Below are 13,055 nucleotides of genomic sequence, written 5' to 3' on the forward strand. Positions count from 1 at the left end.
ACACGCAAGGGGAAAGGAACAGGGAGGGAAGAGGAAAATCAAAATCAGAACTCAGGCACCAATTTCTATACTGTTCTTCCTATATTGACCAGTTGGACCAGTTCATGGGCAGAAGGTGCTGAATGAAGCTGGCATCTCCAGCAAAGCTGGTGAAATGAGTGAGCCCTGCTTCCTCTCTCTCCCACTGAGGCAGTCTGAGGGAATGGCAGCCCCCAGGTGACAAGCAGATGGGAGAGGAGGTCTAATGGAGCTAGCCTGCCAAGGGGTGCCAACTTGAATAAAATATGGGGGGGGGCAGGTAAGCCCATAATTGATCACATGGCATGCACACACCATTTGAATGGCAATGCCCATTAACTTTGAGCCATGGATCCCTCAAGTATTTTATTGGGGGGGTCACTTAACCCTTTAATAAGTTTTCTTTTCCCTCCTAGAAAAACTACACAAGACACTATCTTTTGAAGTTTAAAGAACACATAACTTTTACTTAGTGTACTTGTGGTTGCAGATTGAAGAGACAATGTGATACTTAAGTTGTTGTTGTTGTTGTTTAGTCGTTTAGTCATGTCTGACTCATCGTGACCCCATGGACCAGAGCACGCCAGGCACTCCTGTCTTCCACTGCCTCCCGCAGTTTGGTCAGACTCATGCAAACTTAAGTTGCTAATACGTCTTAAATAGGACTCAGCTACACTGGTCAATTATAACGTTATAAAATGTGACACCAGAGGGCGCTGTAGAGCAGCGATCCATCACCCATGGCAAATTGTGTTGAGAGCTATATATTTTTTAATAGTGTTTTTTTCATGTCAGTGAAGATCCAGCCATAGATTAAACTGTTACGGATTAACTAGCTCCGAGACAGACAGCACAACAAAACATACTTGTTGCTCTGGCTGTTAAGACTGTTAACTATCGTAACTGAAATAATGGCCATAACGGCCACAGAACATACGGCCTCACAGAGTTCTACAGCTCTTGCAATTAACCCTTTACATACGGTAGGCATTTTGGATACTAACATCCCACCCAGGCTGGCTGCAAGAATCACTTGAGATAGGAAGCAGGGCTCATTCAATCAGCTCTGCTGAAGGATTTCCTCTGCCAGGCAGGGGCGGAGGAAGGGGGGTGCGGTCTGCCCCAGGTGTCACCACTGAGTGGGGGGGGGACAAAATGCCAGGCGGCACTCACCGCGGTGCCTGAACCATGTGTTTCACCTGGGAGAAACACGGTGGCTTGGGCCCGCACAGGCTTTGTGCTGCCCAAACGGTCCGCCCACTACCTCCCCCCCAGCTTTAGGGCAGCTGAGTGGGAGGAGGCAGGCAGACTCCGGAGGTCCCAAGGTGCACTTTGCCCCTATGGATGGCTCACCCCACTCCATGGGCTGCTCGCCCCAGGTGCCCGAGCGGCTTCATCTGCCGCTGCGGCCAGGCCTCCTCTACCTCACTTGCTGCTTGGTAGATGCCATTCTAGCAGCCTGCTTCAGTGAGAGAGATGGGAAGAGCCCCTTCTGCCTCTGAAGTGTTTCCATTCCTGCTGCTCGTTCCCTTCCTTTATTCTTTAACTTTAAGAACCGGTGCCTGTATTTTTATTTTATTTTTCCCTCTTCCCTCCCTGTTCCCCTTTCCTTTTGTGCCATGACTTTTAGATTGTAAGACTGCAGACGGGGGACTGTTGTTTGATTGTTAACCACCCTAGAAGCACCTTTGGTTGAAGAACAGCGTACAAGTGCTCTAAAGAAATAAACATTAAAACGACTAGTCTGGTTTTCTTGACTCCAAACAAAAAAACCCCACTTACCCAGGCATGGTTGGAGGGTGAGGATCCTGCCCTGTAGTTAATAGTTGCACAGGAGAAGGGATTTCAGCGAGGGTGGCTTGTCACGTGAGGCTTCTTTAATGTAAAAGTGATAATATTTGATGTTTTATGTTTTTGATGTTCTGTTGGGAGTCACCCAGAGTGGCTGGGGAGACCCAACCAGATGAGTGGGACATTATTATTACTATTATTATTATTATTATTATTATTATTATTATTATTATTATTATTATATCACTGGGGGATCTAGTCACAGATCTTCTGTGCCTCAATATGAACAAAGGAGGAAGCATTGGGTGTTTCCCATGATTTTAAAACATTTTTTTAAAGCATGGAATTATTTCATGTCTAGTGATAAAGTTAACAGTTTGACCCATTGTGCTATCTTGCAGTCTCTGCTGCCATCTGGTGTGTGGTACCTATAAAGCTGGAATGTCCTGAAATGTCTTGGCTGTTAACTTGAAAAATAAATATGGTAACCCAATTCAGCCTTTGTCAGCCTGGCATTCTCCAGGCATTTTGGACTACATCAGGATAGGAGAAAATTACATATTCAGCCAACCCTAGCAGGAACAGATTGGCCCCCATTCCAGAACCCTTCATCAACAATCTGATCTTGGTCTAAGGCAGCTTCCTAGGTAATTCATGCAATTTGCAGGAATTCCTCATTCTCCTTTAACTTCCACATCAGGATATCTAAAACAGATCACCTTTAAGATGCCATAGGAGTCTTTGCTTCTTTTCCTGCAGCAAACTTTGATTTGATTCTACGCTTGTGGTGTGGTTGCTGCTTCCACATTTTTGAGTCCCAAACCTAGGGATGGGCAAAGGGATCTGTCCATTTCAATTTCTCATTTTTTCCACCCTTAAGTTCAATTTCTCCAATATTTCCACAATAGTGTGCACTTTGTTTATTTTTTTTAAAAAAGTACTCTGCTCATGAAAATTCATTAGCATTTTAATACACATTCCTCCCAATATACATATTTTGGTATGCGATTTTGCCCAATGAACATTTTTGCAAACCAATTTCCTGCAATGCAATGCGTTTTTGTACACGTTACTTTGCTAGATAGCTGGGTCGCAATATTCAGAGGAATGCGAATTTCAAATCCTAGGTGTGTTTGGGTAGAGCTATGCACGAGATTCGGTTCAGGCCTGAGCCAAATTGGGCATATTGGGAGGACATCAGTTGGGTTGGGCTGGGTTAGGAAGGCCCCAGATCACTTCAGGTCAGGTTGGGTGGTCCCAGATTGACCTGGGGCTGCCAGGAAACAGAACATCAAACTGCACCACAACTGCATCTTCACAAGAGAATGTTGGGCAACCCCTGCCATCCTTTCCTACCAGACCTCTCCTTCTTCCCAGGCCGTGAAGCAGCACTATGCAGGATCAAATCCTGTTGCTAATGATAAAATAATAATAATAATAATAATAATAATAATAATAATAATAATAATAATATTTATAACCCACCCATCTGGCTGGGTTTCCCCAGCCACTCTCGGCAGCTCCCAACAGAATTAAAAGAACATTAAAAAACCTCCCTAAACAGGGCTGCCTTCAGATGCCCTCTAAAAGTCAGAAAGTTGTCTATTTCCTTGACATCTGATGGGAGGGCGTTCCACAGGGCACAGAAGGCCCTCTGCCTGGTTCCCTGCAACCTCACTTCTCGCAGGGAGGGAACCACCAGAAGGCCCTCGGAGCTGGACCTCAGTGTCCGGGCAGAACGATGGGGGTGGAGATACTCCTTCAGGCATACTGGGCCAAGGCCAGCTTTAAAGGTCAGCACCAACACTTTGAATTGTGCTTGGAAACATACTGGGAGCCAATGTAGGTGTTTCAGGACCGGGGTTATATGGTCTCAGCGGTCACTCCCAATCACCAGTCTAGCTGCCACATTCTGGATTAGTTGTAGTTTCCGGGTCACCTTCAAAGGTAGCCCCACGTAGAGCGCATTGCAGTACTCCATGCTTACCAGCTTCATGGTGCTGGTTGCTGTTCCTTCATGAGCAAAGGAGCAGCACCCTGCAGGATCAAATCCTGGCCACTCTTGGTCAGCTGGGTGGAGAGGAGGAGATACAGTGTCGTCTCCTCCCCCTCCCCCTCCCCACCATATGTTAAAGCCCGACCCCCAAAGTATGTTGGGGTTGGGTCTGGGGTGAGGCAGGTGGTCCCTGGGTTGACCCAAGGCAACATCACTCTGATTAGGGGAATGGGGGAAATCAGTGGGGGGCTGTGCACAGCCCTGCGTTTCGGTTCATGTTCTGAAAGTGCAAATTAGGTTGGTTCGCCTTTAAAGGTGAACCTGATCCATTTCCCTCCCCTGCCTGCACTGCAACACTGATTCTTGAAATGCAGTGAAATGCACAGGCAGATGATATGGCATCTTCCCATGCCAGTGCTGCAGCTCCCCAGGGATGACACAGACAGGGCAGATTTCCAGATCTTCTGTTCTGTAATAAAATGATGTCAATTTCAGCCCCCTTTGGAAATGCAGCAGCCGTGCCGTATCTTCGAGGTTTCCTGGATACCAGATGTTGTGTCTGTTCCTCTGGGCCTGCTGCTTTTTCAGAGAGGTGAATGCTGTTTGTCTTATTGATATGGTGGCTTCACATTAGATCATGTTACAGATACCAAATCTGATTATGCTGGAAATCCGATTAGCCTCTCGTCCTCCCAGCCCCAAAGCTGCTCTCCAGACAAAGTGGCGGAGGTGCTGAATATTTGACACTGGCAGACTTTTGCTTGATACCTGAGCAAAATCAAAAGATTTGCACAATCTGAAAAGAAACCAGTGCCTGGCCTGACTGATCTCTGCTGACTAAGGTAAAGGTAAAGGACCCTTGGACAGTGAAGACCAGTCAAAGGCGACTATGGGGTAGTGGCTCTGATCTCACTTTCAGGCTGAGGAAGCCAGCGTTTGTCCACAGACAGCTTTCCAGGTCATGTGACCAGCAGGACTAAACCGCTTCTGGCGCAATGGGACACCATGACAGAAACCAGAGCACACGGAAACGCCGTTTACCTTCCCGCTGCAGCGGTACCTATTTATCTACTTGAACTGGCATGCTTTCAAACTGCTAGGTTGGCAGAAGCTGGGACAGACCAAGGGGAGCTCATTCCATTGTGGGGATTTGAACCGCCGACCTTCCAATCAGCAAGCCCAAGAGGCTCAGTGATTTAAACCACAGCACCACCCGTGTCCCTAACTATGTCCCTAACACCCGTGTCTGCTGACTATGCCATGCTCAAACATCTGTTATACCCCATGAGCCTGTGATCCTGCATTGGGATCCACTGGTGAAGCAGAACTGGAGGAAGATATGGGCAGCCACCTCTGCCACCTCTGCAGGGTTTTAAGGGCAGCCCAGAAGGTTGTAGGATACCACCCTTGTTGTTGTTTAGTCGTTTAGTTGTGTCCGACTCTTCGTGACCCCATGGACCAGAGCACGCCAGGCACTCCTGTCTTCCACTGCCTCCCACAGTTTGGTCAAACTCATTTCCCCTGATGGTCAGAAACAGCCTTTGCCTTCCAAGTCGTGAGGTCACATGATTGTCTGATGATATAATCTAGGACTGCTTTGGAAGCAGCAGGGCAAGTTTCACCCTTTGTATCCATTGTACCAAGTGGAGTGACATTGATTTAAACCCTGCCCCTTTTGACTGATGCTTTCTCTCTGCCATGGCAGCACAGGGCGCTGAGACTACATCTCTGCTCCGCTTCCTTTATAATTGATGTGGAGATCCTTCCACGGCAGGGAAGCACAAAGTGCATGAAGCATGGAGAAGCATGACAGTGTGTGAGATTTAGGGCAGGCATTAGAAACTGAGTGCGGAAAGCGCTCATGACTCAGGAAATTTCAAGGTCGTCCAACACAAAACGTGCCCGAGTCACAGAGCAATTTTATGTCCTGGAGATATTACTATATTTCATTGCCTCCGAAAACCCCAGTGATTGCCTGTCGCCGCTTTTCATGTATCTCCGTGTTTTATCTTGGAAGCAAAATGGATCAATAGTATTCATTTTGTAATGTTTATTACCAGAGGCTTAATCACCAGCTTGCTCGATATCACACAGATATTTGGCTGAACTATAACTCCCCTCCCACCTGGCCATTGGCTATGCTTGCGGGCACTGGTGAGAGTTGTGGTTCAACCATGTCTATGCGGCCGAAGGTTCCCTCCACCTGCTTTCAACAGAAACACAACCCATCTCTCTATAGTTGGGAAGACTGTGACCAGGAAAGCCTATGGGCCTGCTCCGCCTGTGGTCTAAGTACTGCTAACTGCTGATGGGGAACTTCAAGGCCTCTGCAGCCACTCTTCTGGTTCTTGATGCCCAAACCACACACTTTTACCAAACCACCGTTCAAACAGAGGGTTGTCCTCTCTAAAGTTGGACCCGTGGCCTCGCTAACCACCACAGGCAGCAGTAAAAAATGAGAAGAGAGAACAAATGGTATTCAACATGAGTCCTACCAAGAAAAGACCCACTGAATTCAATAGTTTATGAACTAATTATCATGGCCAATGTTGGATATCCCCCAGTGAATGCAGCAAAATGAGACTGAGAAGAAAGGCAGGATATAATTTGATTAATAAAATAATGAGTGTCACAGCGCTGCCAGGCAAGGAATGTCCAGAGCGAGAAATTAACTCATTATTGTCAAAAGTAGACTTACACGTTAGGGGAAGGCATGACCATCAGCCCTGCGTCTCTCAGCTACCCCTAGGTGTGCATTTGATGAGGCAGTTGCCGCAACAGACAGGCCCCAGCCCCAACTTCAGCTTCTGTATCTCCTTTATTTGAGCTGTGCGCAAGCAGGCAAAGACTACGCCTGTGTGCAGGGCCGTCTGACCCATAGGCCAAGAGTCCAGGGCCTGAGAGTTGAGTCTGGGAAAGAGCCCATCTGTCTATCAGAGCGCCATGACGGGCTCTTCTGCTGTGGGCGGCTCTGCGCCGTGAGTTCAGGGGCGACCGAGCCAGCGAGACGCTGAGGCGGCTGGCTGGCTCCACCCTCCTGCGTGCCTGGGACTGGGCAACCGGGGGGGGGGCACCGGGCGGATATTTGCACCCCGGCACTGCATATGCTTAAGACAGCCCTGCCTGTTTGTAACCTGTTTCTGCTCCTCTCACTGCAATCCTCTTCTGGTTCTGGGAGACAGTGAAATAGGAGATGGGGAGGAGGAGAAGGTATGGAAGCCCTTGGCTGTCCACCAGCCTGACCTCTCTCTCCGTGCTCCTGCACCTGTGCTTCACTCTCCAATCCAGCAGCTTCTCCTGCCTCCACCTCTTGTCTCCTGGCTGTTACAGGTTCTCCCAGATCACTGCTCCCTTCATCCAACCCTGCTTCTTCCAGCGTCCAGTCATCATACTGGCAGGAACTCTGCTGGACCTCTTGTGTCAGCCACCCCCTTTCCTGTATCTCTGCCAATTGCCTCCGAATTTCTACCTTCTGCATTTCAGCTGCTTCCTGTTCCTGGTTTCCAGCAATTCAGGTTCAATGCCAAATAATCAAATTAAGATGCTTTCAGAAAAGTCCCTGGTGGGATGAATATATTTGTGACATCCAGCCTACGTTCAAAAGGACCTGAGAAAGACAGTCTGACCAGAGTCACACATGGAAGGTTGTATATTATCTGATGCTTGCCTGAGATCTTTGGTCTTATAGGGGCAGCCAGCAAAGTTAGTTCAGAATCTGAAGTAGGCAGGGAGCTTGGAATCCAGTTCGGTAGACTTGGGCAGCTCCAGGGGGCCCTGCTAATGTAGCTGCGGGATATGTTGTCTCTGCAGCAAACTATATCATGTCTAGGTAGTCCTGAAAAATGGCCCCACTTAAGCTGTTATGCAGGCTTCCTCAAACTTGGCCCTCCAGATGTTTCTGACCTACAACTCACCATAGCTGCCAAGTATCCCGTTTCCGCCGGGAAAACCCCTTTTTTCTTACCGTTTCCTGGCGGTCTCCCGTTTAGTGAAAAATCCTGGTATTGTTCCTTAAATCGGCTTCTGCCCGGCGGCCATTTTTCTGGTGCCGCTTTGCCCTTCTATGGGCACCAGAAAATGGCGGCGCCGGTGCCGGAAGTCGCTTCCGCGCATGACGCAACTTCCGGTGGCGATTTGCCCTTCTATGGGCATCAGAAAATGGCGGCGCCGGCGCCGGAAGTCACTTTTACGTGTTTCCGGTCATGCACGGAAGTGACTTCCGGCGCTGGCGCCGCCATTTTCTGGTGCCCATAGAAGGGCGAAGCGCCACCGGAAGTTGCGTCACACAACTTCCAGTCATGCGCGCGCTGCCGATCCCGGATCTTTACGTCCCAAACATGGCAGGTATGCAACTCACATGATCCCTAGCTAGCAGGACGCGTGGTCAGGGATGATGGGAATTGTAGTCTCAAAACATCTGGAGGGCTGAGCTTGAGAAAGCCTGCTGTTATGGCTGTGAGCATCGCAGGATGCTTCAAAGGAACAGTTTAAGGAAATTATTTATTGCAGAAAGGTATTTCTTTTAAGTAAAAGCTTCTGGACACAACGCTAGCTGTTCTTGTTCCATTTTATCCATTTCTATAATCTTAAATCCACACACGGGAACTTGGGCTTGGTGACAAGGTCCTCAACCAGAGTTTCCCAAACGTGGGTCTCCAGCTGTTGTTGGACTACAACTCCCATCATCCCTAGCTAGTAGGACCAGTGGTCAGGGATGATGGGAATTGTATTCCAATAATAATAATAATAATAATAATAATAATAATAATAATAATTTATTATTATTTATATCCCGCCCATCTGGCCGGGTTCCCCCAGCCACTCTGGGCAGCTTCCAACAAAATATTAAAATACAGAAATCCATCAAACATTAAAAGCTTCCCTAAACAGGGCTGCCTTAAGATGCCTTCTAAAGGTCTGGTAATTGTTATTCTCTTTGACCTCTGGTGGGAGGGCATTCCACAGGGTGGGCGCCACTACCGAGAAGGCCCTCTGCCTGGTTCCCTGTAACTTGGCTTCTCGCAGAGAGGGAACCGCCAGAAGGCCCTCGGCGCTGGATCTCAGTGTCCGGGCAGAACGATGGGGGTGGAGACGCTCCTTCAGGACCGAGGCCGTTTAGGGCTTTAAAGGTCAGCACCAACACTTTGAATTGTGCTCGGAAACATACTGGGAGCCAATGTAGGTCTTTCAGGACCGGTGTTATGTGGTCTCGGCGGCCGCTCCCAGTCACCAGTCTAGCTGCTGCATTCTGGATTAATTGCAGTTTCCGGGTCACCTTCAAAGGTAGCCCCACGTAGAGTGCATTACAGTAGTCCAAGCGGGAGATAACCAGAGCATGCACTACTCTGGTGAGCAGGTAGGGTTTCAGCCTGCGTACCAGATGGAGCTGATAAACAGCTGCCCTGGACACAGAATTGACCTGCGCCTCCATGGACAGCTGTGAGTCCAAAATGACTCCCAGGCTGCGCACCTGGTCCTTCAAGGGCACATTTACCCCATTCAGGACCAGGGAGTCCTCCACGCCTGCCCGCCTCCTATCCCCCAAGAACAGTACTTCTGTCTTGTCAGGATTCAACCTCAATCTGTTAACCGCCATCCAACCTCCAACCGCCTCCAAGCACTCACACAGGACCTTCACCGCCCTCACTGGTTCTGATTTGAAAGAGAGGTAGAGCTGGGTATCATCCGCATACTTGTGAACAGCTGGAGACCCTGGGAAACCCTGTTCTAGACTAAAGAATGGGGATTTGGGGTCCTCAAGTTGTTGCAGGACTGTACCTCCCCATCACCCCTGACCATTGGCCATGTTGACTGGGACTAATGGAATCCAATAAAATCTGGAGAGCCACAGGTCCCTCACCCCTGTTCTAGACATTTCTGTTGGTTATAACAAAATAATTGGTTGGCTCCAATACTTTGGCCACCTCATGAGAAGAGACGAATCCTTGGAAAAGACCCTGATGTTGGGAAAGATTGAGGGCACTAGGAGAAGGGGATGACAGAGGACGAGATGGTTGGACAGTGTTCTCGAAGCTACGAACATGAGTTTGACCAAACTGCGGGAGGCAGTGCAAGACAGGAGTGCCTGGCCTGCTCTGGTCCATGGGGTCACGAAGAGTCAGACACGACTAAACGACTAAACAACAACAACAAAATTTATTTAAAGATTATTTTTTAGATGAAAGCTGCATTTAAATACGATTGTGTGACAAAATACTCATTAAAAATTTACTAATTTAAATATGCATTTAATTTGCAGCTTAATGCGGACAGGGGATGGGATGGAATTATGAGTGAAAACATGTTAAATTGGCATGGGTCAAAAATAGCCAGATTCACCCATCCCTAAGTAGGTGCTCAAGACTATTAACTGATGCTTGAGACAAGACTGGTCGATCAGCCAATCTAATCACTCCGTTTTATTGTCATTATATCATTACATGAGAGGTTTATTTGGCACCGGCATGAAAAGGGGCGATCCGGCAGCTTGACTCCAGTTTATGAGCAAAACAGAATTTCATAGGCTTCTGTGATGTTCCATACAGTTATCTTAACCCATTCCATCTGGGAACTTGAGATAAGCCTTGCAGCTGAGAGTTTGGAGGAGGGTATTTTGGAGTTGATATATCTGTGATGTTTGGCTGTTTATTTGTGCTTGAATTTAATCTGTGGCTTGATTGGCAATTATGCCAGCCAGGCAATTTTGTAGGATTGTGACTCGGGGGGGGGGGGGTTGTAGAGAGAGAGAAAAAGAAAAATGAATGAAGAAATGGTCTCACTTAATTTATTATCATTGTAGTGCAGTTTTTGTAACAATAAGGACAAAACATGTGCAGCACAGGAATGTGTGTGTGAGAGAGTGTTCATGAAAGTCGTTTGTTATAGGTTTGGGCACCTTCCCCCCCCCCCAACAATCGTTCCTGAGATCAAGGAGCACGTTCTCATCTGTTGGGTACATTTGAACACCATTTTGAACCAAGATGGTGGAATGAACCTTCCAAAGCTTCACTGGTTTCAAAACAACTCTTTAAAAATCACCTGATGCTTCTTAATCATGAGAGAGAATATTACAGTGGTACCTCGGTTTACAAACACAATTGGTTCTGGAAGTCTGTACTTAACCTGAAGCGTACTTAACCTGAAGTGAACTTTCCCATTGAAAGTAATGGAAAGTGGATTAATCTGTTCCAGATGGGTCCCGCGGAGTACTCAACCTGAAGCATACTTAACCCGAGGTATGAGTGTAATTCGTTCTGGAAGTCCGTATTTAACCTGAAGCGTACTTAACCTGAAGCGAACTTTCCCATTGAAATGGGAAAGTGGATTAATCCATTCCAGACGGGTCCGCGGAGTACTTAAACTGAAAATACTCAAACCGAGGCGTACTTAAACCGAGGTATGAATGTACTTAAAAACTTAGTATGGCTACAAAAGAGCGACAAAACAACTTGGGTAAGAGAAGAATAGTTCAGCCATTGCATTTGGGTTGCCTGAATGCATACAGGGTTTAACTATGGCCATTTAAAGGGGACATTTTTCAGCTAACTATGACACAGTAGATTAGCTGGGAGTGTGAAGAAAAGCAAGCTGCCCTCAGCTACAAATCTAGTGGAGAGAACTTAATGTTCCGTCTTGAGAGAGGAGACGTATAAAGTGTGCAAAGGCCGTGGGTGCCCAATATAGGCAGCTGAAGCCTCACATCCTTGCAAAATCTCAGCCAGAGGACTCAAATGAAATGGATGTTGCCCTCCAGGCATGTTTATCTGGCCCTCAGGACTCTCCCCAGGACGCCTTACTGGCCCTGCCCTGAACTCTCAAGTGCTTTTGCCTGGCTGAAATGTGTCTCTGAGCTGTGATAATGCCTTCGCTGGATGGAAAGAGGGTTGTGTGTATGTTTGTGGAATGTGGCATAGCCTACTGTGGAACAGCGGTGTAGCGTGGGTTGCCGGTGCCCAGGGCAGGGCAAGTGTTTTGCCCCAGCCCTGACACAAGGTTCCCCCAGAGCACAGCTTTAGGAAGCGCCGGCGTTACACACTTGAAATGCAAACGCCGCAAAATTACCCTTTTAAAGTGGCGGCCACAGTAATTCTTGACTCAGGGTTTTATTTATTTCTAGCGTCCAAGGCAGGCTGCATCGTTTGATGATGATTTTTGTGCGCCTAATGGAGTAGGCTTTTCCGTGGGAAAGCTCATGCCTTGATGAATGGGTTTGCCTTTACAGTGCTACGAGACGTGTCGTCTTTTCCCTTTGCTGCAGCAGACCAAGAGCACCGCAGCTGCTCCCTTGGCCATGAAGGAGGAGACCAAGCACTGCTGCTACTGTGCTACAGGCTTTGGTGCACTGTACCTTTAAGATTATGTCTGTGTTTCCAGCTTTCTGGTCTTTCCCAGACTTCGGAGTGCCAGATGCCACCAAGAGGGGAAATAAAGGAGTCCGAGATCCGTCAGCTTCTGGTTCTGCTTTGAGATACCTGTTGGTACCCAACGCTTTCCCCCCACGTTCTCGAGATCTGGTTGTTGTTGCTGCTGCCTTTCAAATCCCTGAGTTTTGAAACACCCAGAAACTCCTGAGATGTCGTCTGGAGGTGCTTCTTCAGCAAAGTCCTGCAAGAGGTCGAAAACGGTGAAGCGCCATGCCAGCATCTACACCTACCAGGAGCCACCCCACAGGTGAGAGATTGCCTTTGGATTGGCTAGGCTAGACTAGACTAGACTAGACTAGACTAGAAAGGCTTTGGGGAACCAGGTGCAAAGAGAGACTGCCAGTCTCCTGCCCCTGTTCAGGGTTGCTTGCACAAAGCTGCTGCTGAGGTTAGATTCTACTCAGCCCTTATTAAGCATCCTTGTTTACAGGGTGAATTTGTCCTGCATTCATCCTGATTTGCTTACAGGGTGTTTATACATCTTCATGTTATTCATTCATGCCACCCTTTTCGGTGCTTTTCCTTGTCACTTTCCAAACTGCAAAAAGTCAGATTCATTTTTTAAGGGGCTTTGCTGCACACTTCAACCCACTTCAGTTGCACAAAGCTAAATTTCTGGTATGCACCGCAAAATAGTGACAGTCTGGAGGAGCTCTAAGAGAGGGAATTTAATTAGGTGCTGATTCTCTCATCCTTGCCTGACAGGCTTCACCAGGCAAAAGTGCCCCCTTTTATTCAGCTGTTCCAAGTACAAGAGCATAGTCCCTTTGGGGATTTTCTCATTCTCTCTCTCTCTCTCTCTCTCTCTCTCTCTCTCTCTCTCTCTC

General features: G+C 47.9%; 1 protein-coding gene across 1 annotated transcript in view; it reads left to right on the plus strand.

The window, feature by feature from the left end:
* Window positions 1–12,377: 12,377 nt before the first annotated feature.
* Window positions 12,378–13,055, plus strand: part of TMC3 (transmembrane channel like 3) — a 28,034-nt gene continuing 27,356 nt past the window's right edge. The window contains exon 1 of the mRNA XM_035131751.1: window positions 12,378–12,463. Coding sequence (XP_034987642.1) covers window positions 12,378–12,463 — 86 coding nt within the window. The remainder of the gene's footprint in view (window positions 12,464–13,055) is intronic.

The sequence above is a fragment of the Zootoca vivipara genome, chromosome 14 (genome assembly GCF_963506605.1).
Source record: "Zootoca vivipara chromosome 14, rZooViv1.1, whole genome shotgun sequence".
In the NCBI taxonomy this organism is placed as follows: Eukaryota; Metazoa; Chordata; class Lepidosauria; order Squamata; family Lacertidae; genus Zootoca; species Zootoca vivipara.